The sequence below is a fragment of the Rousettus aegyptiacus genome, unplaced genomic scaffold (genome assembly GCF_014176215.1).
Source record: "Rousettus aegyptiacus isolate mRouAeg1 unplaced genomic scaffold, mRouAeg1.p scaffold_m13_p_11, whole genome shotgun sequence".
Classification (NCBI taxonomy): Eukaryota; Metazoa; Chordata; class Mammalia; order Chiroptera; family Pteropodidae; genus Rousettus; species Rousettus aegyptiacus.
Window position 1 is genome coordinate 84634209 of NW_023416286.1, and position 27190 is coordinate 84661398.

General features: G+C 35.1%; 1 protein-coding gene across 2 annotated transcripts in view; it reads left to right on the forward strand.

The window, feature by feature from the left end:
• Window positions 1-27190, forward strand: part of DIAPH3 (diaphanous related formin 3) — a 430201-nt gene that overhangs the window by 189741 nt on the left and 213270 nt on the right. For both annotated transcript variants that reach the window (XM_036228908.1, XM_036228909.1), the window contains exons 17-19: window positions 14976-15071; window positions 21198-21292; window positions 25425-25526. In XM_036228908.1, the coding sequence (XP_036084801.1) occupies window positions 14976-15071; window positions 21198-21292; window positions 25425-25526 (293 nt within the window). The remainder of the gene's footprint in view (window positions 1-14975; window positions 15072-21197; window positions 21293-25424; window positions 25527-27190) is intronic.

A 27190-nucleotide genomic window follows, 5' to 3' on the forward strand; every position in this document is an offset into this window, starting at 1 on the left:
AGGTCTGGACTGTTTGAAAAAGCTGCATCTAAACAGAGATGTTCCGAAGGCTGGATATACTTTTCGAAAGTAAGGAGGAAGCTGATCCTGCAGAAGGAATGGGAGGGGCAGAGACAGAGTTGGCACCCTGTAGAAATGGCTGCTTGCCTAGGACACAGGAATGTAGATGATGGTGGCATAGCTGGCCTGCCAGATGGGGGTGGTGGGTGGTGTTGCAGACTAGAAAGTGGGCTGTAATGAGCCCTTTTTTCCTAACACTCAGAAAAGTTTGTTTGAAACAAATTAATGTTAAACACAAGAGTTTTTGACTCAACTATGTATTAATAAATATATTTAAATAAACCGTCAGAAATCCCATTGCATACAAAGCATGGGTAGCAGTGGGAGTCAAATCTCCTAACTCGTCTCTCCAGATCTGCTTCCTTTTTAGGACTGGTTTGCACTGTATCTCAGAGATGCACTTTGCGATGACAGTTCTTGAAATAAACCCGCTTGTTCTTCAACACCTTGTGCAGGATAAAGCTGGGAATGACTGAAGCTCTTGTCTTAGGTTTATGTGTGTTACTCAACTTTTCCTCTATATTCTATAGAAAACTTATTCCAAACTATATTTTATTTGCATCTATTTGTATATACATTCATGTATTTACATGTAGAAATTGACTTCACGGGGGTGAGAGGAAAGGAAGGCACTCTAATCCTATCCTCTGTTCATTTTTAAGACCCACATCTAGTACTCCTTTCTCCATGAAGATTTCCCTGAGCAATCTAGCTACATGTTATGGTTTTTTATTTTATTTTCTTCTCTGAATCTCTATGCATCTTTTTCCTCAATTCGTCTCATTTCTCTTAGTCATTCAAAAATTTACTAATTCTTTCATAAACTCCCTTTCTGGGATTCTGATTGGCTAGCTACCAAAAGATGCCTGAATTTTCTAAAGCTTTTCGCTTTAAATAGATGATGGTATTATTGGATAATTTTATCTCCGCACATATTATTGCTCCAGTTTCAGTTGAAGTTCTTTAAGGAACTTTTCTGAATCTTTCTATAGACAGTCTCAGTACCTTCTGGTGAATAAATGAATGAGTGAAAGAATGAATGAAACAACTTAAGATTCCCCCATAGTGCCAAAGGGGCTCTTGGTGGGGAGCTCCATGCTGACAGCTGTTGCAGGTCCGGTGGTTGCCACTGCTCTGAAAGGCTCTTCGCCCTGGTCATCCTCTCCAGAAAAATGGAGTATGGTACAGTGAGAATGACCTAGAATCTAGAAGCTGTTTCTAGTCTCGATCTACCACTAGATCATTATATGGCCTTGAAGAGGTCAATACTTCAGGCCTTGTTACATGTCTATAAAATAAGAGTTTATTTTAGCTTAACACTCCAAAAACTATCAAAATAAACTTCAAACATGTTATGTCTAGGCTCAGTAGAAGAGGAACTGTGTTCATGGTGGTAAAGTGAGCATATTTCTTATAAGGGAATGTGATTACCACTTAGACACAGTTAAAAGTAGACACAACAAAGATTATGTGCATACGAAAAACACATAAAGATGTCCACTGTAATATTTTTGATAGCAAAAGTTTAGAAATAGCTTAACTACTCATCAATAAGGAAAATAGTTAAATTATGATATTGCTAAATTATGATACCTATGTGATACACTATGAAGCTGTTAAAAAGAATGTGGTTGATCTGTACATAAGAATATGGAAAAATAATCAGGGATCATTGCTTTGTGAAACAAGTAAAATATATAAAACAATATGTGCGGTAGAAACTTGTTAAACTACAAAAAAAAAAACACCCTAAACCATGTATTTGTATGCCTGTACACGCATCTGTCTGTATTTATATACACAGTCATACACAGATTTTTTATGTGCTAACCTCCAGGAGTAGCTTTTGTGACCAATAACTATTCTTACCAATAGTTTTCTTCGGGGGAATATTTGTAGTGACAGGTAGTAAGGTAAAGGAACCTTCATTTTATGTACTTCTATATAGTTTGAATTGTTTTACAATGAAATTTAACGATTTCTTTTTCCTAGAGAACAGTTCCAGAGAAAAAGAGCAATTAGCTCGGATAGTAAGTTGTCTTTTTTTAATCTTTATTGTATGTGTGTATTGTTTAACTAGAAAGTAAAAAGGTGACTTTGCTTTAGTTAACACCGATGAATCCCCCAAATTGTAACAAGATGTGTGAATCATTTGTTTTAAACAGTCACAGCTTAGAAATGACCTTAGCTTTCCAAAGTGAAAGAAATTTCTGTCAAGTATATTACATACAACAGGGTTCCATTCATTTAGTAAACTGCATTCAGAAAGCAGTATATTTGATAGTTAATTATTCCACATGGTGCCCCTGATCAAAAGGGACACCCATTTGTAATGAAGGGAATCTGTGTAATGGTTATATCTGGAAGAATGTTTGCTCAAGTGTGAGTATAGAAGTAACCGATGAAGTGAAAAGTTGCATTTATCTTCCTCGGGCTTAGACTAGGAGCAGCTTGCGAGAAGCTGAGAAAGCGATGTGAGTATTCACGGAACTAAGTGAAGAGGGCTAAATATGCCGATGAGATTTTAAATTTCATCATCCGAGATCAGGTATTACATAAGTCAGTAGAAGTGTATGTTTCATATGTGACATTTTTCTTGGGCATATGTACATACTGGGAATAAATATATATATTTTTTGCAGCCTTTCTTGCTGACTTAGTCTTTAAAATTTGGCATATAGTATTTGCTGCTAGTATAGATTTTTTTTCGTACTAGAATTTCAGGGGAGTTTTAGATCCAATATGGATTTCTCAATTATTTGAAAAGTCTAAGGTCACGTACCACTTATTTCTGAAAACATGTCCACTGACCCTTTCCACACATGCACATCCTGCATTTACCGCCTGCGAAGTAAGATGCCCTTGTTAGGTGCACTTGCTGTGTGAACATGTCCACGAATCTTCCCTTAGCCCCAGAAGGGCTTGCTTGTCTTTTCCTGCGTCTAAGACTGTCCTTACCTTATATTCTTCATCTTTCCTTTCCTGCCGATAGTGAGATCCTGTTCCAAGTTTTATATAGCGAAAAATTTTGTGAATGCATTAAAATTTTTTTTCTTGGAAGTACCCAGCTATTGCATTTGAACCACGTGGCTTTCAAGACGTTTGTCTCACTATAGATATTAGCAGAAATATAATTTTATACTCAGTGTTGAGGAATGACCTTTTATTCTAAGCGTTATCTTTTCCCCAGAGGAAATAAATGCCATTGATCCTGAACCGGCAAGGCTATGGGGAAAATCTCAGGAAAGAAAGAAATTAATCTCCAGATATCATCTCCAATTATTATCTGGTTCTGCTTTCTCTGCAGGGTAGAATGAATCTTAGTCATTCTGCCTTTAATTCCATTCGATTCTCATGTCATCGTATTTGCAGTTTCTACTGATGGGCTCTAAACGGCCAAGACGGTAAGATTTCCAGGGTGAAAGAAACGTGTGAAAGAAACGTAAGAACGTGAGTCCGGAATGCAGCTCCTCCTGCCAAGCTCTTAGCCTCTCACTCAGCTTCAGTTTTCTTATTGTAACATGAGATTTTTATTGGATGATTTTGTACTATCCATTTTAATTGAGGAAGAAGAGATTCGAAGCTTTTAGATATTCAAGTGATCATTTGATAATATGGATTTGAAATTGTTTCTAGCATGAAGTAAAATAGTCTTAAGAATACGTATATGATTTATTGAAACATTTTAAAGATTAAGAATTTTGACATGCACCAGAGAGTCCCAATTGAGAGGTATTCCTAGATTTCAAAAGCGTTATTCTGGTTAGTGTTTCATTTCCCGTTCTGCTCTGTCTTGTTGGTGTATGTCTTTTGAACATTAACTTTTACTGCCCGGCATTTTCATGGAGCATTTAAACTAGCGAGTTTTTAATTAATAACCTTGGATAGTTTACAGTAAGATCCTTCTCCACTAAGCTGTTAATGCTCGTCTTCCAGTGTCAGGTGGCCCAACATAACTGAAGCGATTGGGTTTGAAGTGAGATTCTCTAAGATTTAAGCCACTGCATTCTCATTAATGAAAGGTTTCTCCCCTTTCCCTTCCACAGAATGGTTCTGTTAAGCATTTTATTTTTTCTTTTTGATAGCATATTTGGTTAGCATGCCAAAACTATTATGTTTATTGGGAGGCAGGCTGGAAGACATTGGGAAGTTATGATTTTATAAAAAGCTCGTAACTTTAAATATGGACATTGGGAGGGAGGTGGAAATGTTGCTTAAGTTCTTAGGAGTTTTTGTTGGGACTTGGGAGAATATAACGTGTCAAGGGATTTTGAGTCCTGTCTTGGCTCAGCTCTCGTTTTTCCTTGGTAAGGTGTATGCACATGGACCCACAGCAAGGAGAGAGGAAAGCACCATTTTATTGATACCGTGGCTTTTGTCCGAATGTGTCAATAGAACTTTCTGGTCTTGAGTAAATGGTGTGAGGCCAAGGCCCAGGCTGGCTTTGTCTGTAGAACCCAGTACTCTATCCACATGCCAGACGCCTTTTCAGGACAAAGACCGAGGAGATGAGAGGGTCAGTTTCAATGCTGGGAAATGTGAGGCTCTCTGAACCTCCGCTGACTCTGTAGGAAGGAATAAAAATAAAAGGCGAGAAGACTGCAGTCCATGCCTAACCTTTTACAATAAAGGGGTCAAAAGGGTCAGAAGAGGTTGGAAAAAGGAGCCAAGATCTTTCTTTCATATAAGGGTACAATGCACCCTCGCTTTCTCACGGTACGTATCTCTAATATCAGAGTACTTGACATGGGCTGCCGTATACTTAGAAATCCAAGAGCTGGGCTGTGACATTCAAGAAAATGGAATGTGATTAGGTTCTTGAAGCACCGAATTGCCCAGGAAGTCAAGTCCTCGTCCTTTTTGGAGAGGTAATCCAGGGAGAGGGTAGGAGAAGAAGAATTCTTTAGCGGCACTATGCCATCAGATAAGCAATCAAACAAACCCATGTGTGTTTGTGTGTTAAGTATGTAGGTCAGGGAACAAGTACTGTGTCTGCCTTTGACCAGCTCCAGGGAAAGAGCCCACTTTGGTCTGGTCGGAGAGTTTTGGGGATACTTAGGTCTTTATCTCTTCATTAAAAAAATAATTTTCTGCATTCCTACATACATTTTCAAATCAAGAAGAAGTCTGGTTAACATTATTAAAAAAGAGTGATTTGAAATCCAGCCTTATAAAGATCTTTTTTTATATTTTTAAGTTGTGGTTAATTAATATAACAAAATTTTACAGTTCAAACCATTTTTATGCGTACAGTTCTATGGCATTAAGTACAACTGTCACTACCCCCCATCTCCTCTGATACTCTGTATGCTTTTAGCACTGACTCCCCATTCCCTTCTCTCTCAAGTAAAGATCATTTTTTGAAACATTTCCCCATTCCCAGTATAGCATGAAACCTGCTGTAACCCCTTCCCTGTAGTTGGAAAGCATACATGGGCATATGGGTTGCATGTAGGGAAGGTGATACATTGGAAAAATTAGGGCTGTGTGTGAGCCAGGAGTTTTATATGGTTATGTAGGATCTACACAATATGAGATTTAGCTCGAAGGGAAGATAACATAGATATACGAGTACCAAAAACCCGGACTAATGAATATGTATTCCTAAATTCAGATACTTGTGTGAAAGAAATTAGCACAGAATAGTTGATTCTAGAAAACAGACCAGGCAAATAGTGGAGCTCCAATTAGGGAAGCCAATAGGAGATCAGAATGATCCAGAATACCAACTGGCATTGTGAAACACAGAGGAACAAAGATTCAATAACTGAGAAATTGGGGAAATGATTTGAATTTTCAACTGATCTATCAGAGATAAAAACTGATTCTGAGGGACAGGATAACCACTTATCAGAAAGGCTGTATAATAAAGGTTGAATTGAATTGAACAACTACCTAGGTATTGCCTCTGTCTCCTCTTTCACTCACACACACACACACACACACACTCATTTTTTGATTAGAGATGACATATATACCCCTTTATGCTAGTCCATAGGTAGAGACAAGTCCACAGTTTTTATAGTAGGGGTCAGGTACCAGAACTTCATTTTTGTAGTATCAAAACAAATGTTAATGCAAAATTTACCTTGATGTTCCACGTGCTGATTAGTTTTTTTGTTTGTGTGTGTGTGTTTGTTTGTTTTTGTAAAAACACAAGATCCCGAAGATACAGACATGCTGTCATTGTAAAATTCTGCTTCGCGAAACTGAAATTCTTCCTCATTATTTTGAAATAATGGTTATTTTGATGTCTCATTACATTTCTTCTATCAAGTTTTGGATAATTACTCTGGCCATTTTAATGAAGTCTGCTGTGTTTTCTTTTTCCCATATTCTAACACACTGAGGACGGTCAAGTCACTATTTAATATGACATTACTTTTTATCTGTTAATATAATTTTTTACTTATTCTATTCCCAAGTTCCTCAGCACTGTTTATACAAATATTAATTAGTTGGCTTATTAAGCCTTTCCATTCTTCAGCATGCTAGATATCCTGAAATATCTGTGTCTTCATTTGGATTTAATCCTTTTTTTAAATTAGGAATGAATACGGAATTCTCATTCTTTTTATAATGGGTTTTTTTCGCCTTCTTTAGTACATTCTTTTATGTATTTATTAGTATGTCACTCACTAACTTTTATAGCCTCTGCTTCGTAATTTATTTTAGCAGATATATATTTCTGCTTTCTTTTTAATTAAATTTATTGACGGTAGCATTGGTTAATAAAACTATATAGGTTTCAAGTGTACAATTTAATAATACATCATATGTACATTGGATTGTGTGTTCACCACCCAATGTTAAATTCCTTCCATCACCATGTATAGATTTCTATTTTCTAATAGCATCAATGGATATAGGAAGTAGGTTGCACTGGCAAAAAAATTAGTAGCAAGATTGTTTTTATAAATATGTGTATTATTCCATGACTAAGAATCAGTAACATTCAGGAAGAATTCATAGGGGGCAGTTACTTAAAATGGGGAGATCTCGAGGCTACATAATTTAGTTATAATTTTATGAGAAGCTGTGATGAGCAAAGATCATGTGAGAATAGGCTTCAGTGTTCTTTTGCCTGAGTTTTTAACTCTTTCCTGATTCCTTTACTTTCCTCCCTTATATCTTTGGTCCATTTAATCAAAGCTCGTTTTAATTTGTAACTAATTATAATAGTTAATACTAAGTTGTATATGATAAACAGGCTTAACTACCTCAGGGTTATTTTTCCCTCCCGTGCACAGATAGTTAAGTTAAAGTTGTTGCATGTGTGACTTTGAAGGGTCTTGATATTTGGTTTGATCTCTTGTTTTTCTGCTACCTAGATTTTTGGTTATTAAGGGGTGTTTACACACAAGAACACCTCGGGGAAGTAGTTGTTTTCATTTGTAGTGGTACTACTTTTGAGATGAGCAAAATTGTTAAATTTCTGTGATTGCAAAGACTTAAGAGATCAAACAGTTTTTATAACATCTTGATTGGTTTTTTATTTCATATAAGGATAAAGAGATAGGAGAAACAAATACTTTTAGGTCAACTATGTAGAAATCGTTATTATTTTGCACTATATGTTTTAAGATTTATATAAAATATATATCGCCAAGGCCTAGTGATCTTTTCTTACCTATAGTAATGGTTTTAAAAAAATTTGTATACAACCCTGATGAAAAGTATGTTAAATAGGGAAATCCTTTTTCATATCCATTGTAAAACTTCAATTGTGGAGAAAAGTCCTTCAAAACTATTTAGTTTGTGACCTTGTCCACTGAAATAGAATGTCACATTAAGGGAAATATGCATCTCTTTGCTATACTTTTGATGATTGCTGTAATTGAAATAATGTATTCCATGAAAATTTATTTAGTACTTTAGCCACTCTTCTTATGTATTATATCATTTGTAGCCCGGAATTGCCAGACAGACATCGTTTTGCTGGTAAAACACTCTGATTAGCTATGGCAGTTGTATATTAATATTTGAATAGAAAAATAGCCTGTTACCCCTGTTTGTTTTCTATGTAGTTAGGTACACAGTTATTTATTTATGTGCTTAGAAATATTAAAACTGGGTTTGACAGATCAGATATGACTAAAGCTACTTATACAATTATGCCTTTCGATACCTAAGCATTTGCTTTGACATTTTGCCAACGGGGTATTGCCTACTTAAAAAATTCATTCCAAGCTTTCAGTTTATTTCTATGTATCCATATCTTCTGTCTTCGAACTGCCTAAATCTTTGAAACCGTATTGTCCTATCATAACCACCAATAGCAGTAACTGTTAAAAATCTATTTTCCTGTCTTAGCCATTTGGCTCTTCTCAAATTCTGCCCCTTGAGATTCCCAGGAACATTTCATTCACACTGTGTGGCTGAATAAGTGAACCTTGTGCAAAGTGGATCACCATTTAAGAGAGGATACTGGGTGCAACTCTAGTGTTTTGCTATTGTTGTGTTCCGTAGCTTTAAGTCTTGCTTATTGTGTTCAGGACACCAAGCATTTTCCTCCCCTCCCCCAGGACCCTTCACCTTCCCACTTACTCTCCCAGGGAACAGGTCTAGCAGGGGAAAATGCCATCAAATGCAGGCGTAAAGCTGGGAGAGTCGTCTTTCTCCTGTGCGCTTTGCCGCTGCGGATTCTGTGCCCCAGAGGCTGCCCTGGGCCTGTGGTGTGGCGGTCAGTGCCCTCGTCTGAGGCAGGTCACAGCCGAGCCCTTTGTGTAACCGTGGACAAGTGACTCAGATTCTCAGTACTTAGGTCTCCTCGTGGAATGAGGTTCAAACTTCATATTCAGGGGTTTTTCTGATTCTAAAGTTTAGATCCTATAAAAATTTGATATTCTTTATTAACCAGTTAGACCCTCCATAGTTAATAAACAAGAAAAATGACCACAATTAATGCAAATAATCTCTAGTTTATTGATGTCTCCCTGCTTCCACTGTCACCCCATTCATTTGATGATTGTACGAGGCCTCAGTTTCATTTCCTAAATACATGATTTATACTTGCTTTATTTCTGTAGTTGAGTTGCTTTCATTGGCTTCTCTCAATATCATAGAGAATGCTTGTTTTATCAAGTATGCTTCCTTTTATCCTCTCAAGGCTAGTGTAATAATCTAATGAATAAAAGGTAAGTTATTATAAACATATAACATGTAAAACGTAGTATCATTTGTTCTGAATGAACACCAGGAAAAAAAAAACGCTGTATATTTAAAAAACAAAACAAAACATTGACATTAAATACATTTAACCAGGAAGCACCAACAAAAATTGAATAAACAATTATTAGTAGCATTCACTGATTTAAAAAAACACCAGGCCTCCCTCATTCGTTGGGGTGATAGGTTCCAAACCCTGGGCGGGTACCCAAAACTGCCCTTAGTACTGAACCCTACAGTGACAGGTATCTTACCGTCCTGCACTCACCTTTCTTATGATGACGTGAGATGATGCAAGGCCTATGTTGATGAGATGAAGTGAGGTACACAAAACAGCACGTAATTTAAAACTGAAGAACTGTTTATATCTAGGATTTTCCATTTTGTATTTTCAGACCTCAGTTGACTATGGGTAACTGAAACTGTGGAAAGGCGAAACCAGAGATAAGGGGTCAGAGGGGATACTCAAATTATGAAAAGAGAAGACTGTAGTATTACCTTTTTTTCTGTCTACTGGATAGTTACAAATTTAGAGCTGTATATTCTAGGACTTTCTGCAGTGATGAAATATTGTATGATAAAATTTATGTGGAATCTTTATTCCTGGAAAAAAAGGTCACATTTTTAATCATTCTGATTAAAACATAATGAAAATGAACTGGAATTAGATATATAACCATGTACCATGGAATTGTGATTTTTAATTGAAAATTTAGTATGAAATGAGATTTTGAAAGGAGATTTTTTATATATATAATTTTGCTGCTATTTTGAAACTTTGGCAATAGAAAAAGAATAAAGAGAAAAAACGTAATTAAAAAAGACTTTGTCAGTTCATGGCTCTCGGCAATATAGAAAGTTTTGTCATCTTTGACTTCATTCTGCCATGAAACCCTTATAAAATCCAGCATATGCCGTGTTAGTGATCAGAACCGGTTTTGAACAGTATTAATCTTCTCTCTCAAAAAAATGCACCCTTACACAACATCTCTAGGAAGTAAGATTAAATGTAGACCTCTAATGGCAAAAAAGCTGGGTCACAAGTATAGTTGGCACTAATAATCTGACGTTATGATTCAGAGTTTTATCTTACTCTTTGGAATCCCTAGTCTTTTAGTGAAGGAGTATTTTGTGCTGACTTGAGACCAGGAGCCCACCAGTGGGTGGGAGGCATATTAAAATGTGCTCTTCTGTCAGCTCTTGACTTGTGGTTAGGCACGCTGAGTCTCGTCCCTTATTCTCTGTCATTGCCAGAAGGGGGGAAGGTCACAGGAAGGTAATTATCCTCTCATTCCCACATCTCCTCTTAGAAGATGCAGGACCTGGTGTCCAGATTCGAAAACAGTTCACTGTGAGACGCTGTGCTCTGGTCCTGCATTTCACAGAAATAGCGTGGGCGCGGGTGACTGAAATAAGATTTTGTGTCAAAACATTATTCCCACTAAACATTCTTCTTGATTCTTGTTTCTATTTAATACACCTGTGTAATTGTTGCCAACATTTAGAGTCTGCTTTGTCGGTGACCTTTACATAAACATTTTCACTGGTTTTATATATATTTGAGGCAGTCCATTATCTGGCTACATTTTTTTTTCAACATTATTTTTCCATTATTTCTCCACATGAAAGATTTTATCCAAATCAGTCTATTAGACTGATTATCTGGTTTCATGTCAATGAAAACACATTTCTCTCATTTTTTTAAAATTCTGTTTTCTTTTAGAAAACTTTGCTTCTTCCTATTCCTTGGCCCCTTCTCCATTCACTATTGTCAGTCACATCTTTCCCCAACCATCCTTTGATTATGATAGCAGAGAAGAGCGGAGAAACCATAATTTCTTTGCATTATTGGTATGCTGATACATTCAGTAAGAGTTTACTCCATCATATTTATCAAAAGGCAGAACTGGTCAACTTGCTTCTGTCTCTAATTTGGAGGTTGAAGTGGTAAAGATTGCTTGGTATACCACCCCGCCCCCCCTTAATATAGTCACTTGATATAGTGACAATTAGTAGAAAGAATATTGGAGTCAAAGTTTGGTGATCTTCATTCTTTTATTTCATCAGTTGCTTAAAGTTCCATTCCCTAAGCATTATTTTTCTCATCATGATTATGATGACAGTTGTAGGAGTAGGACTGTCATGAGAATTATATAACAAAGTGCAACAGAGAGTGTTTAGTGCATGGCCTAGTAGATGTTGAGTGAGTGTTATTTAAGAATTAAAGCTTTCTAGTTTATTTGGCTTTTAGGTGGACTAGAAAATGCTTCACAATGTGAAAGGATACTGGAATTGAGAAACTGATGAAGAAATTAAAATCTGCCCTTTTCTAGGTGATAAAAATAAGAAAATGAAATACATACATTTTCTAAAAAGTAGAGGATTGCTATTTGGTTAGGTTAAGGAAACAAAAGTCCACTAACAAATTTTATTAGCCTTCATCTGAAAATTTTAACCAGTATAACAGGACAAAGACAGGTTTAAATACTTGGGGTAAGGGGACAAATGTGTCATTATTTGCTGGTTCTGGGAAGCCTATGACAGTGAATGGAATAACTAACGGGATGATAACCCGTATCTTCATTATAGATTTCTCTTCTCCACATCTTAACATCCAGCTGTCTCTTGAACAGGACCATGTGGATGCATAAGAGCCCCTCAAACTGAATATGTTTAAAACTGCACTGGTTCAAACCTGTTCTTCATTTGTTGCTAAATTAAACACCATCATCATCTACTTGTTTGTTTAAACCTGAGTGCCCCCTTCCTTCCCCATTGGTCTGCAGGTTTGCTACAAATAGCCATACACATATACGTACATCTGACTGATGTTTATTGAGCACCTGCTATGTTCCAGGCCTTATTCTTTGTGCTAAGGATACAGTGGTGAACTTGCTTTCTAATGAAGAAAGAGAGAGAGAATCAAACTTACAATATGCGAGGAGTTAGTGTTTTGGAAGAGAAAAAAGTGTGAGAGCATTGGTGATAAGGGAATTCCGTGTGGAGATTGTTGAGGGACGGGTAGTTTGCTATTCAATATCAGGTAGTAAGGGAAGCCTTTTCCATTACGGTTTAACAGGACTTTTCTGCTGCATTGTAGTGAAGAGACTACAGATGGGCAAGTGGTCCAGGTGAGAAAGGATGGTAGCCACAAATGGAAAAAGTAGTAGGTGGAGAGATGGCTTATTTCAGTGAATATTTTGGAGTTACAACTGACCAGATTCACTGACGAACTGAATGTGGTTTTGAGGGAAATTATGGAAAGGATGACTTCAAGCTTTTTGACTTGAGCAGTTGCAACAAGAGCATTCCTCTTTTTTGTGTGTGTTTCAACGAAAAGTGCTGGGAAAGCAGATAGGGGGATGTGCATGTGTGTGTGGTTTAGGTCACGATAAGTTGAGGGTGCCCACTAGATATCCAGGCAGAGATATTGGGAGTACACGTTGGATATTCAGGTCTGGAGTCCAGGTGACAGGCGTGGGCTATATTCTGCTTTTGGAATTCATCCCTCATCCCCATCCCCGTGGCTTCTGCCGTAGGTGGGGGCGCCATTGACTGTCATTCAGGTTACTGTACCTCCCTTCTGTCTTGCCCTCTACCGTTACTTTTGCCACTTTTTCAATTCTTCAGCCTGAGATTTTCTTAAAATGCAACTGTTTTTGATGTCTCTGACACACCTAAAACTTCAGAGGCTCCTCAGTACTTGGATAAAATTCAGACTTCTTAACCTGACTTAAAAGGTCTTGCATGAACTATGCCTGATTAGTTTCTGGTGTCATTTTTTCTCCTGCTCAATATTCTTTGCTCTTTTTATTCTCACTTCTTAGCTCTTCAAATTCTCGCACTTTTAGACACTATCTTTTCATTATCTGATCCTTCCTCTCTCCACCCCAAAACCTGCCTGTCTTTTCTCTTTCAAGCTTTTGATTAAATATCATTTATTACAGGAAGACTGTCCCTGACAATTATGGGTTAAAGGACTCCTCTGTTCTCTTGTGGTTCTTAGCAAAACATTGAAGATATATTGATGTATTGTAATTGCTACTTACCTTACATTCACCTCTGTTGGCCCTTAAATTCTGGAAGGCCAGGATGTCTCTATTTTGTCTAGTGTTATTTCTCTATTGTTTAACACAATCCCTTTTAGTTGGTGCGTAATAAATATTATTTGAATGTAAGAACAAATAAAAGGCTGGTTATAAAACATGAATGCAAAATTCAGCAAAGTCTCTATATTTTAGCATAAGTAGTTATACAGTATAATGAGAAAAGGTAGAATTAACCACCCAGCCCCAACTACTTAAAAGTATGACTTAGATGTATTTAGGATACCCCGAACTTGCAAAAAATATTCAGGTTGCCTATGAAGAATACTGTGTTAAATTGAATAATTAGACACATGTCACGTTCATGATTTGGAAGCTCGGAAATTGTCAACATGTTAAACTCTCTAATCTGTTTACAAATGCCTTGTGATTCAAATACAATTCAATTGGATTTTATTTGGGGAGCTTTTAAGTTACACTAAAGTTCATGTGGAAAAATAAATGAGTGAGAAAAGAAAATTTAGAAAGGGAAGAACAGCCAATTAATAGTACGCATCTTAAATCTACAGCCTGTAAGACAGTGATGGTAGCACAGGAGTAGTACATGGAATAATGGAGCAGAATCAGAAGCCTGGAAAAGCAGATATATAATACAAACGTAACGTAAAGTCAGTCGAGAAAGGTGATAGATTATTCATTAAATTATAGAGATAATTAGTTGACAAATACTTTGGAAAATGTAAAATTTGAATTGTCTCACACCGTGTACCAAAACATGTAATTATAATATGCTTTTCTGATATAAAAATAATGTTGTCATATATATGCGTGTGTGTGTGTGTGTGTGTACACATGAAGATGCTTTTTGAAGTTTTTTTCCCCACAATATTGTGATTAATTTGTACATATCTAGTTAAACGCCTTACTCCATTGTTCTTCGTTATCAAGATCTTAATTTTGCAAAGTGACTGACTCTGATCAGAAGTGCAGCCCATGAACACAAAGGAGAGGAAAGATGACAGGATCCGTTTATTGGTTACAACTGTTTGACTCTCACATATTGTTTACTCAGATACTGTGCTGCATCAACAGGTCATATCTTATTCAACATGTTGGGTTCTCGCTTTTTTTTTTTTTTTTTAAATCAGGGATAAGGAGGTTAAATGCATTGGTTGATTTTAGAACACTCAAATAAAATAAGCTGAGTGTCAAAACTTGACAGTTTTTCAAAGATTTGGAAAACAAATTGCAATCTACTCTTCCAGTTTTATATGAGTTATATTTTTAAATAAGCATGGTATATCAAAATGCTTGGGTGCTTATTTTTGTTTAGTATTCTTCAAGCTAACTTCTTATCCTAAATGTAAATATATATATATATTTATAATTGTGTTCTGTACACTGTTCAGAAGATCTAATTCTACTTAAGTTCTTGGCACCCGATGGTATTGGTTTTACATTAGTTTTATTTTTGTTCTCTCTGCCAGACCTTCAAATATTTACTCTGAGTAGTTTTTCTAGAATAAGAGCCATCAGTGCCTATCTGAAATAGTTTAGGTCTTGAGATATCTATTTTATTATTTTTTATAACTATGTGATTTAAAAGCTTTGTATCATTTTTAGATTCTTCGACGATAGAAAGTTCACACCCTGTCCTTTCACTTTACTGTCCCTCACAGAGATTTATTCTTGGTTTTACAGAGAGAAGAGAAGAGGAAGATTTTGAAGAGAAGAAAGCTCTTAAGAAAAAAATTAAAGAACTTAAATTTCTAGATTCTAAAATTGCCCAGAACCTTTGTAAGTATCAGGTTTTAATGCTATTAAATTGGCAAAAACACATTGGAGGTGGTTTCTTTAAATTATTTCATTTTCTTTATGACTTTTTAAATTGTATGTTTTTTTAGTATTTGCATAATAAATTTAAAGATAACTTTCCTTAAGGCAACTTATGGTTTAAATTCTTCGAATTTAATTCGATATTAGAAAGTAAAGCTAAGAAAAGGATTTAGAATGATGATATATCTCCCATAGCTGAAAAGAAAATCACCCTATAAAATCTGTTTTTTTTTAAGTATATAAATAAGAAAAATTATGGAATTTAGATGATGACATATTTTGAAAATATTGGTAGTGGATATTTCTTTTGTACCTCTGAATCTGTGTTATTTGTGATACTTTATCACGCACAAAGGAGTTTGGAATGTTAATGGAAATAAGGGATGATGAGTAAAATGAATTCCATTATTCCATCTGAGCAGTTCAAAGCCTTTTCTCAAAAGTACTGACTGGAAATATTTTAGATTTAATTACTAGTACAGGGAACTAAATACTTGGTATTGAATTGTCTTTCTGAGTTAATTACTGCGAGAGAAGAGGGCAAATAGTTTCGCTCTTCATTTTTAACTGCATCTTAAATGCATCAAAAATAGTTCTACTTAGAACTGAGCTAATATCTGTATGTATTATCTTCTGCTGGTGGCAAGTGGGATGTATTGTGGAGAATCTAAAGACATGAAGAGTTAACATGGCTTTTAGTCTGCCTTTCAGTCATTACATGCCTCCAGTGAGCTTTTAGCAAGTATTGGAACAAAATAGTTCTCTGTTGAGAGGATAAAGATCCATGCTATTGATTAAAGAGGGAGTTAAGTTAGAGGCAGTGTGTGTCAGAGGCAGCATGGACATTACTTTTGTGGAAGTTCTGGATCCTCCTTCCTTCGATGCTCACTGTGGCAGGGTCGTCCATCCTCTGCGGCGTAGGCCTGCTGAGACCCGGAGAACAGTGTACAGACATGAACGCCATGGACCAATACACAATTTTTTATTTCTGCCTACAAATGGGTTGCGCATCCCTGCCTCTTTAAAGTTAGGTGGCAGTCGTGCGACTTGCTTGGGCAATGGCAGTACAGGTGGAGCTGAGGTTAAGTTGCGTGTGGAAGCGTTTAAGTGCCGGTCCGAGAAGCTCCAGTGTTTCCCCTTCAGCCACAGTGGCCGTTAGAGTGGTGGCCGTCATCCCGGTAGGGCCCCAAGTGAGAGAGTCCCGTCGTTCAGGTGTGCGGTGGACATGTGGTCTGAAATAGAAAGAATCATTTAGTTTTGCTTAGCGCTCAGACCACTGAAGTTAGGGGGGGCTATTACATGATACAGATGTTTCAGGGAGTCTTCCCTCTCGAAGGAACATATTTTTAGTTCAAAGCATGATTAGCTTGGATCATGTCAGAAAGTTCTGTGCTCTGTGATCTGAAAGAGGTGATTCCTTTTGAGTCCATTTTACATGCAATATCTTTTACAAACTTTCTCTTTAAAAAGAATAATTTTTTTGATTACAGCTGACATTAGGCCATTTTCAACCCTTCTGTAATTTTTTTGCCCTTCGTTATAGCACACATGTTTTACAAAAGAATTTATTCTACTCCATCGTCTTGACTGGAAGTCTAGATGATTATTGGCTTGAAGAGCGTCCATGACCTGCATTACAAACTCCTGCTCTTGACTCTACAGGCAGCCTCATTAGGGGTCCCAAAGAAATATCATTTTGAATAAAATCCTTTTTGTATGGGTCAGCCATGATAAGTTAGCCTACATAGCCATCTTGAAGTTGAATCATTGACTTGTTAGACAGGGTTCCCTGGTGTTATTTATGCATGACGGCATGTTCTAAGTAAGATTTCAAATTTGATTGTAATCATTTATAATTGCAGATTGCCTTTATGTGCTGGTTCTGTATTTGACTCTCTAATCGTCACTGTGGCCCCACCACGTAGGTGGCAGTGTTGACGTTGTAGGTAGGGGGTTCTGGTGGGTGTAGTAGTTCAATGAGTTGAATAAAATTGTTCGCTTTGAAAATGGCCAATAGGTATAGGTTATATCTATTTCTGTTTAGAGATAGCGAAATGACATTATCATAGACTTACTGTTTTGTCTCGTTTACTTTAACTGGAGGATATATGTCCATTTATTTAATTGTTAAACATGTTTTGAAGAGTAAGATCAGAATGTCCAGGATTTATGCTTTGTCATATTATGATGTAATCCATTCTAGGATATTCTTGCTCCTCTGATTGCAGCAAGTGCTATGATTTCAGCTTTAAGCAGTGTTAGTAGCCTTATAATCTTTACCGTAATTATAGTTCGATTCACAGCTGGTTTTTGTCTATGAAATTCAGTCTTTTGTGATACCAAAGTCTGGGAATAGTCTTATGTTAGTGACAAGACTCTCCTCACTTAGAAATCTAGATGATTTCTCTTAGATGTCTCTTAACTGAGATATTTTATAGAATACCAAGGAAAGGATCTAAAATTCACTTATTTATTTACCTGTTATTTAAAGATGGATTAGATTCCTTATATTTTAAATTCATAAAGGTTTTGGCAAAAACTCTGGACCCAGTATAATATATGGAATTCCAGCCTTTCTAGAGTCAAGGGATGGCTCGGGAGTTTTACCAGGTTTGTATGCTTTAGCAGATTTTTTGGAGTGGGTATTAGAGATGTAAAGGGGGAAACCCAGGGATCTACAAATTAACATAAAACTTTAAATATTTATAAATTTCATTGCAGAAAATATGTGTGGCTGGTTCCAAAATCTGCTCACTTTACACTCCTTCACTGAACTCAAAGCTTCCCACTGGGTTCTATATAATCACATTTTGGAGGATAAGATGCATGTTAGTAAAAGGATTAATTTTAATGCATCTTTTGAAGACTCTAACCGAGTCTCATATTATTCTCAGTAACTTTTAAGTATTTTTAAAAATTTAGGTCTCTGCTTGTCTTCTGAATTGTGTGTTGTGTATTAGGCCATTTTCAACTCTTCTGTAATTCTTTTGACCTTAGTTATAGCAAATGTTTTCCACAAAAGAATTTATTCGTAAACTATTAAAATCTATGTATATAGTTCTCGCTTTCTAAATCTGTGTTTTTAATATGTATGCTATTTTAAATATAGAATAATGCCTGAAAGTAGTGGATGAACTATCTATAACTATAGAGGAAAGTAAAGGAATAAAGTATGCCTACCTGCAAAGTAAATTTTGAACGTTAAACTTTATTCATTCTGTGCTTGATTGATTTTGAGTTTCCCATTTTTGGTGTTAACTAGGAAAAGGTGTGGTGTACTATGGCCGTTAGGCTAAATTTTGTCCATTGCCTATTTTTTAAAATAAGGTTTTATTGGAACTTAGCACATTTATTTACACGTTATTTATGGCTGCATTTGTGCTACAGTAGCAGACTTGACAGAGTAGTTGTGACAGAGATTGTATGGCTCGTAAAACCTAAAATATTTACTACATGGCCCTGTACAGAAAGTGTGTGGCAACTCCCGCTCTAAGCTTATGCCTGTTCTGTGTTTGTGTCAGTCAGAGCTCGAGAGTTCCCACTCTGCAACCCCCAACACTTGGTGTTTCATAGGGACCTAGTGTGGCTTTATTTGTTTATATATTTTAAACCGTGTTTGGGGTTTGTTGAGCTTCCTTGATCTGATGTTTTGTGTGTCTCTATAATTGTGAAAAATTCTTTGACATTTTCTCTTCATATACACGTCTTTCCTGGTTTGTTTGTTTGTTTGGGGTGTGTGTGTGTGTGTGTGTGTGTGTGTGTGCGCGCGTGTGTGTATGTGCATGCATAATTTTCTTTTGGGATTCCAAGTAGATATTTTTTAGGTATCTTTACTAATATTCTATGTCTCACAACCTAGTATTTTTCCATCTTACAACGTGACATATTATGCTTCTCTACTTCTGTCTTTCGTGTCACGCATTTTCTTTAATCCATATGTTGAGTTTGTAATTTCAGTAGTTTTATTCCTACATAGGGTTTCTAAAAGTTCTACTTTTTCCCCCTCAAATCTCTTGTTCCTTTTTTATAATGTCTTTTTTTCCTGCCCTGGGTTTCAAACTTTTATTTCTTTAAACAATTATTTTCTCTCAAGATTTCTGCTTTCTTTCCTTTCAGAACAGCTGAGAAATGCACTTATGATTAAGATTAAAAATATAAATTTTTAGGCATCTCTTTTTTTTTTAGGTATTTCTCTACTTTGCCGTACTGACTAAATATAGAAGAATTATTTCTTCCTCTCTCAATTACTATTTTATGCCTCAGGGGATTCTGTCCTTTGGATTCTTTTATTTAATGTTATATCCTTTTTTATACGTTATTGTTTCCATGGACTAGATTTCTTGAGTGGAATTTTTTTGTTTCTCAGTAAATGGAATCAATAATCTTAAGGATTCTGATTAATCTTACTAAGTTTGCAGTTCAGATTATATCTTAGCAGTTTGCGGTCTCAAATTGTTTGCTCCTGAGGTTTAGTATATTACTTTTTTTTTGGTCATGTTTTTCTTATTCTTTATTTTCTTATTTTTAAAATTTTTCTTATTTTAACATTGTACCCATTTTTTTTACTCAAATCTTCTTGTATTCTAAATAAAGGAAAACAAATGTTCTGAATTTTGAAGCAGGTTTATCTCTCCGCCTTCCTTGCTTTTTAATTGTTTTAAGTTCTTTAATTTTGGTGTTTTCCTTTTACATTGTTATATATCAGTGTTTTTATTTGTTTTCCATTGATTTTTATGATTAAGAAGTTCTTTAACCACAACAGCTAATTTGCCATGTTAAATTTCTTTTAGTATTCCTTCCTGTTAATATATATATTTACAGTCATATGTAACTTGTTTTGTACATCATGTTCAGATTCAGATCGTATTCTCTCGCCATCAATTATTCATTGATTGTTCTTCAAGAGCATCTATATAGTTATTATATATTTGTGTTTTCTAATGTATATTGTGGGATTATCCTTTTATAATTCCATTAATCTCCACCTGTTATAATATCATTTAAATCCTTTATTCCATTTTATTGGGATAGTAAGGATCACACTCATCCATTATTTCTAGCACTGTTATTCCAAATGTTATGACTCTGAGTTCAGGAATGTGTGAATGAAGGTGGTAATAAGAACACAGATGGTACCTTTGTTCTTCAGCTGCAGATGATACATGGTGTCCTCAGAAATCTGGAAGACAGCCTCACGCCAAGAAAGAAGCGGATCATATTTTCTGAGACTTACAAAAAATAGTGTTCTTATTTGAAAACACCTACCGACAAAATGGCATAAGTTCAATATATAAAAGTAGTGGGCTAGTGCCTAGTAAGTTCTGAGTATGTTCGAGAAGTGATCTGTCACTGGAGAGAAGAAACATAATAGTAGAATAAGCTTGGAGGGGCGCGCCAAAAGCATTAAATGTAATGCCGTGTGACTATCCTTACATACCTTCAGTAGCTTTTGAGAAAAATCATTGTGTTAACACTAGATATATGAGGCATCAAAAAAAAATCATGTTGGAATTCTCAGTAATAATATTTTATCTCATCTAATTCACTTGGATAGTTTTCCATGAAAATTTGTTTTCTAATATTGAATATTTAAGTTTTAGTTACATGCAAAGGCTATTTCTTTGCCATAATGTTTGCAATATTTCTAAACAGAGAAGTATTTTAGTGAAAGTGTTCATGCACTGTTTAGTGGTTTTCTTAAAATACTTCTTTTCTGAACTGTTGGGTAGGGCTGGAAGATATTATTATAGATACTAATAAGACATGTTTAGACAAATGTTAACATGCACATATTGGGGTTTTATGATGCTTTTCTTTACAGTGTGGTATTTTTATAGTGTACCAAACATATTTCAGCTTATTTTTAATCACATGAAAATTGGCATCATTCTTATGATAGGCTATTAACTAATCATTAACATTATATTCTACAGTTTTAGAACTGTAGAATATAAAATGTGCTAATGAAACTTTACCTGGTAAAAATTATATTAAATGTTTAAAATCGCTCATGAATTATTTTTTATTTTATAAATAGAACTACATCGCAATTTTTATTCATTATGAACCGCTTTCCCCTCCTCTTAGCCATCTTCCTGGGCTCTTTTCGGGTGCCATATGAGGAAATCAAAACAATGATATTGGAAGTGGATGAAACACAGTTGGCAGAGTCTATGATTCAGGTAAACAAACGGGCCGAGGGCTTAAATTCCAATATTTCGTTGCAAGCTTCTCATTAAGTAGAAAACTGTAAGTGAAGCAAAATTCTTAAACCAAATCATTCAACTGGAAAATCATTGCCGCATAATTAGTTTTAGCATAACTTCTGCACTGCCAGAAGATAAAACTCTGCATCTTCTCTTAACTGCAAACTAAATATAATGCTATCAAAATGATTACATTTCAATTATTTTAAATGACTGTTTCTGAAAGTCAGATTGTTTAATTTTACATTTATGTTTTTGTTACAGTTAAGACTAATGATCTGCTAATTTAAATTTGTGTAATCCTTTTAGAATGTGTTTTTCTTAGGCTTATGTGCCTTATAACATTGTATTATTATTAGGAATAAAAGACTGAGAGAGATTTCTCTTCATTTAGTGTTATCTTTACTAACAATCCTTACTTGAGTCGTTTGTGCTTCTCTGAATACTGGAGATTATTTGCATAGTAGTCTGAATTCATTCAGAAGGCTGGAAGATCTTTTTAAATGGTATCTACTCACAGTATTATTTAAAGAATGCTAGCATGGTACCAAAATTCTTTGCTGAATTCCACATAAGGCATCAGTAGTATATAGTTGATAGAATTTCAAGTTGGAGAATCAAACCAAAAATTATATAGTGAGAAGATATCTTCGGGTTGCTATCTTTTTTTTTTAATGATGAAAGGAAAATGATGTTTTAGCAGTAAAAAGCAAACAAGGATCGTTTGCCATGTCAATGACAAATTAAAATTGTTCTAGACATTTTAATTCATCAGTAAATGGTAACCTTAGAAATTGTTCTTGATTTTGCCTCTCCCATCTTGTCTTCTAAATGTGGTGGTGATATAATCCCATTAGTGATTCGTGCTGAGCTCCAAGACTCATACAGGACCTAATTCAACAACTCTTCTTTAAATACCTTTCCTCTAGCAGTTTCTTTCTACTAGAATTTTATCTTTATTATTGTTTATTATGTATGTGCCTTGCTGTTAGTAGATTCCAAGTTCCTTAAAGGAAAATTTTCTACTTAATATACGCTTATATTTTTATAATGCGTTCGTTAAATGTTTACGGAGTAGCTTTTAACCTGATTAAATGAACATTTTAGAGACCATCATGTGGCTTTTGTTGTGCAGAGATGGAGAAACAGTTATTTGCATCTTAAATTCATGTTCAAAGAATATTCAGTTCCATGTAACTTATTAATAGTCTGGTTTTCCATTACTGCTATAACAAGTTGCCCCAAATTTAGTGGCTTAAAACTATCTCAAATGTATTATCCTACATTTCTGTAGAACAGAAATGCGGCCTGGGCCTTCCCGTGCTAAAGTCCCTGTGTTGGCAGGCTCACATTCCTTTCCAAAGACTTTTGGGAAGAATTCCTGTCTCCGTCTTTTCCAGCTCCTCATGGCTGCCTCCTTCTCTGACTCACAGACAATGTCCATCTTCTGGGCCCGCAGTGTTGCATCTCTCTGTTCCTTTCTTTCTTGATCCTTCATCCCTCTCACTCAACGTCCCCTTCTTCTGCTTCGAAGGACCTTTGTGGTTCCACTGAGCTCCAGAGAATCCAGGGTAACCTCCCTGTTTTAAGGTCAGCTGGTAGAAACCTCAATTCCCTGTTGTGTAACTTCATATTTTCATATTGAGTTCTGGGGATTAGGTGTGGACGTCTTGGGGAGGTGGGGTCATTACTCTGCCTGCTGCACTTACTCAGTGTAAAGCCAGTCCTATGAATTTAAAATCTAGAACTTTAGTTTGCACATAAGCTAAATCTTCAAATATTCTTAAAAAAAAAAAAAAGCACAAGAATTTCATGCTATTTGAAAATTTCATTTTTAAATTTTAAAATGTGTTCCTAATTGTAAAGTGAAGTACTGCCTATTTCGAACTGGGCATGAAAAAAAAAAACATTACTTTGTAAGAATCATCATTTTGGTAGGTTTGTTTCACTGTCATGATTTAGTATGGGGTATCTATTTATGTATAATAAGATGTCAGTATTGATGTAATTTTTCCACTTCGTTTTTTACCCATTTACCTTCGTTTGTCCCATCAGTCTTTTATTCATTTAGCAGTATGTGTGTCTATGCATGTGTGTGTGTGTGTGCGCGCACACATGCCAGCCACGTTTAGGGAGGGCACTGTATTAGGCCCCATCAAACACAGACTTTACCTCTTTGGAATTTATAGTGTGGCAAGGAGATGACATTGAAATACATGGAATTATATTAAAAGATAGCTGATTTAGAATTGTTCTAGAAGTAGATAATGCTTTAGGGGAGTATTAGGTGTGTGTATGTGTGCAGACTAGGGCACAGTATGGAGCGAACGTGGAAAAGGGCAGAGGGGTCGTGTGAGTAACGGAGTGAGAGGCCGTTATTCTGGCAGTAACAATACCCTGAGCTACGTGGGAGAAGCCAGGTGTGTGGGCAACTGCCAAGAGTTCGGTTTGATCAGACCTTTGGATTTGTAAAGTCTATGGAGATAAGGTAAAGGGACAGCCTAAGGACAATTGGGCCTGTTTTTTCTTACAAATCATGATCATTTTATTGCTTTAGGAAGCAAAAATAATACATCGAAAAATTAATAAATTAATTATATAATTAATATTTAATTATATACTACCTAAAAACATTCACAAGAGCCACCGGTTGGTCATGTAAAGATTGCCGAAGAAGTTTGGAGACCTGATGTAATAAATAACTCAAATATTATCCAGCTGTCAACTAGAATGATTTTTAAAAAAAGATAAATAACTGGGTCTTTTGGTCTCATGCAGTTTTAAGAGAAATTTCTACTTATATGGGAAAATCATATACCTGTATTGTTTTTATTCAGTTGGTGATATTAATAGCGAATACTTTTTTTAGGGATGATGTTAAATTGGCATTTTTCATTTGTTTGTTTTTGGCCAGTCAACCATGTTTTTGTTCAAAGATACACAGTGAGTCAAAAACTTGTTCTTTGATCTAACTACGTTGATAATATATATAACATTTTCTAACATTATTTTTAACTAATAACACCTTTGGGAGATTTTTTTCCTCATAAATATGGATAGCATGAAACAGGCTTAATTTAAATTTGTACTTGAATTTGGTCTTGCACAGAATATACTGATACTATATAATTTGGAATTGTGAGCACCAACCACTCTTTTTTTCCTTAATTTTAATATCAGTACACTAACTGGCTATAACACTATTCTAGTCAATTATATTTTGATACAGTATAAACTTTATCTAAGATTGTGTAATCATTTAAGTCCTAATAAGGAAGCATAATTCTGTTCCGTTGGGAGTGTTTCTCTTGTCTCAGTGTGTGACTTGGGAGAGACTCTGCATGAACAAAGGAGCCAGAAAAACCAAATGAACCTGCGGTTTCTGGACCGTGGATGATACAGGCAAAGGGCGTTCCGGCCATGCCACTTAAAAGTCCCTAAAGGCTCTGTATGTGTATCTGCTTTTATCTGCAAGGTGTGTGTGTGTCATTCTGTGTCTTCAATAGCTTTTCAGATTTTCTTTCACATCAGAAAAACTACTTTGTTTTAGAGATAGCTTCATTTTTATTATTAAAACTGCTATCATATTGGTTAAATCTTACAAGAACTGTCATTAAAATTCTCCTGATTTCTATTCTTTCCCTTGCCTTTTAGTAGCAATATGATTATTTCTTTTATCCCTGTGAGTGAAGTGTTAAAATATATTTGACTTTGCCTGAAATTTCTGCCATTTAATTTCCTAAAGCTGAAATGTAATTGATCACATTTATCCAGGTGAGAAAGCTGTTTCTTTGGTATAGGTTCAGTTCTTCTTTCTCAATTATAAGGCTAATCAAATAAACATTCAGTAGTGCTTGATTTGAATATATAATAACTCTGGATAAAGAAGAAGAAAGTTGACTATGTTCAAGATGCAGAGAATGTAGCTTAAGGATTAGTATAAGGGAGATAAAACTAAAGATTCTTTACTGATTTCCTTCCCATAGTTTCTCAACAAATTTTCCTAAAAATTCAAGAAGCACTTTTAGTGAAGATACTGTTTTTTGATATGTGTGTGTGTGTGTATATATATATATATATATATATATTTTTTTATTTTAATTTTTAGAACTTAATAAAGCATCTTCCTGATCAAGAACAGTTGAACTCATTGTCTCGGTTCAAGAGTGACTATAACAACTTATGTGAACCAGAGCAGTTCGCTGTTGTGGTAAGTACCAGCTCTCAATGTTAACTCTCTTCTGAGGCAATTTTTAATAGTTTGCAAAAGATAGGAAAGAAAATGCCAAGCCTTTTCACAGCATCATTACTCACAAACTTTTAATGTCCATGTTTCTTTTAATCTAAAGATATTTGTAGGACATTATATTGATTTAAAATATATATTGAATCTCTAGCCTTAAGTGAATCCAAGGAGTTTTTAAAAAGTGTAAACATGTTTTTTTTTTACATTCTCTATAATGTCAAAATGTAAAATGAAAACTGCACTCCTTATGACTAGAGAGTATATTTATGACTTCTTCTGGAGCTGTGTATTCCAGCATATTGCAAGAGAAGCTCCAGTTTCTCATTTTCATCACTCACTTCAGTTCATCTCATATTTTAGATCTGAAATTAGAAATATCATCCTTTTATTTTTGGCAATGGGGATGAAAAGTGAATATGCTTTAAAAATTTTTTGAGACACCTTGATAATCTTGTTCCAGCCTTTTTTTTTTTTTTTTTAATCAAGGCTGGAGTCAGAAGGGGTGAGAAGACTTGTCAATGTTATATATTCGCTTTTCTTTGCAACTTAAGAGTTTTATTAAGCTTTCTTTCTCTTTTATCATTAAATAACCATTTTGATGTTGGTTACACTCAGTTATCATAATAAGACTTTAAAGTAGTGCTTTATTTTATATATATGTATGTAGTTATTTCTTTTCCTCTTCAGATATCTTATTACTGACCTCCAAGGACACAATGGGATTGCATTTTATATAATTTTGAAAGTTTGAGTTGACTAACCGTAAGGACTGTGTCCATGGCATATTTTGCATGTTGTAGGCGTTTGCTCTTAAACTCCTTCTTGTCTCTTCATAAACTCATTCTCCTCAGCCCTCCCTGCAGCGCCTCCTGCTCCTCCTGCCCCAAGTTCACAAAACTGAACGGAAAACAGGGAGAAAGCAGGTGTTTTTCTATGCAGTCTTATAGTACTTATTATAAAACTGTTAACTCACTGTATTTACAAAAATGCTTTTAATTTTTTTTTTATCCAATTCTTTAAGCTTCTCTTCTTTTTTCCCCATTACTTCGTTTGCTTCATTTTCTTTTGCCTGATCACTTTGTCTTTCTCTTGATCCCTATATAATGTTCTATTTGCAATGGCTTCCATATGAGAATAAGGGAAAATTTGCATTAAAGTGTTAACCACAGATTACAGTTTTGATTTTTGGCCATCTTTTTTGACTCTTGAATGAAAATCATAAAATGTAAAATTATAATTCTGAAGCATTTCCCATTTACATTAAATCTGAAACACATAGAAGCTTATATGAAGATGTCTACTTAACAAATAACTTTTTATGTTACATATCATCACAGAAGTGATTTAAAATTATTTCTGTGTTCTAGCGATGATCACAGAACAATGAATTCAACCTAGGAAATAATTTAGGTTTATTTAAAATAAGTGTAATTATAGAATAGTACACTTGAAACCTATGTAATTTTTTTAACCTATGTCATCCCAATAAATTTAATAAAATGAAAAATAATTTAAAATTTTAATAATAATAATAAATAGCAAGGTTATACCTGTCTTTAAAAACTAGAGTTCAAATCAAAGAGCTATGATATAGAAGCAGGATGCTCATAGGGGATCTGAACATTAAA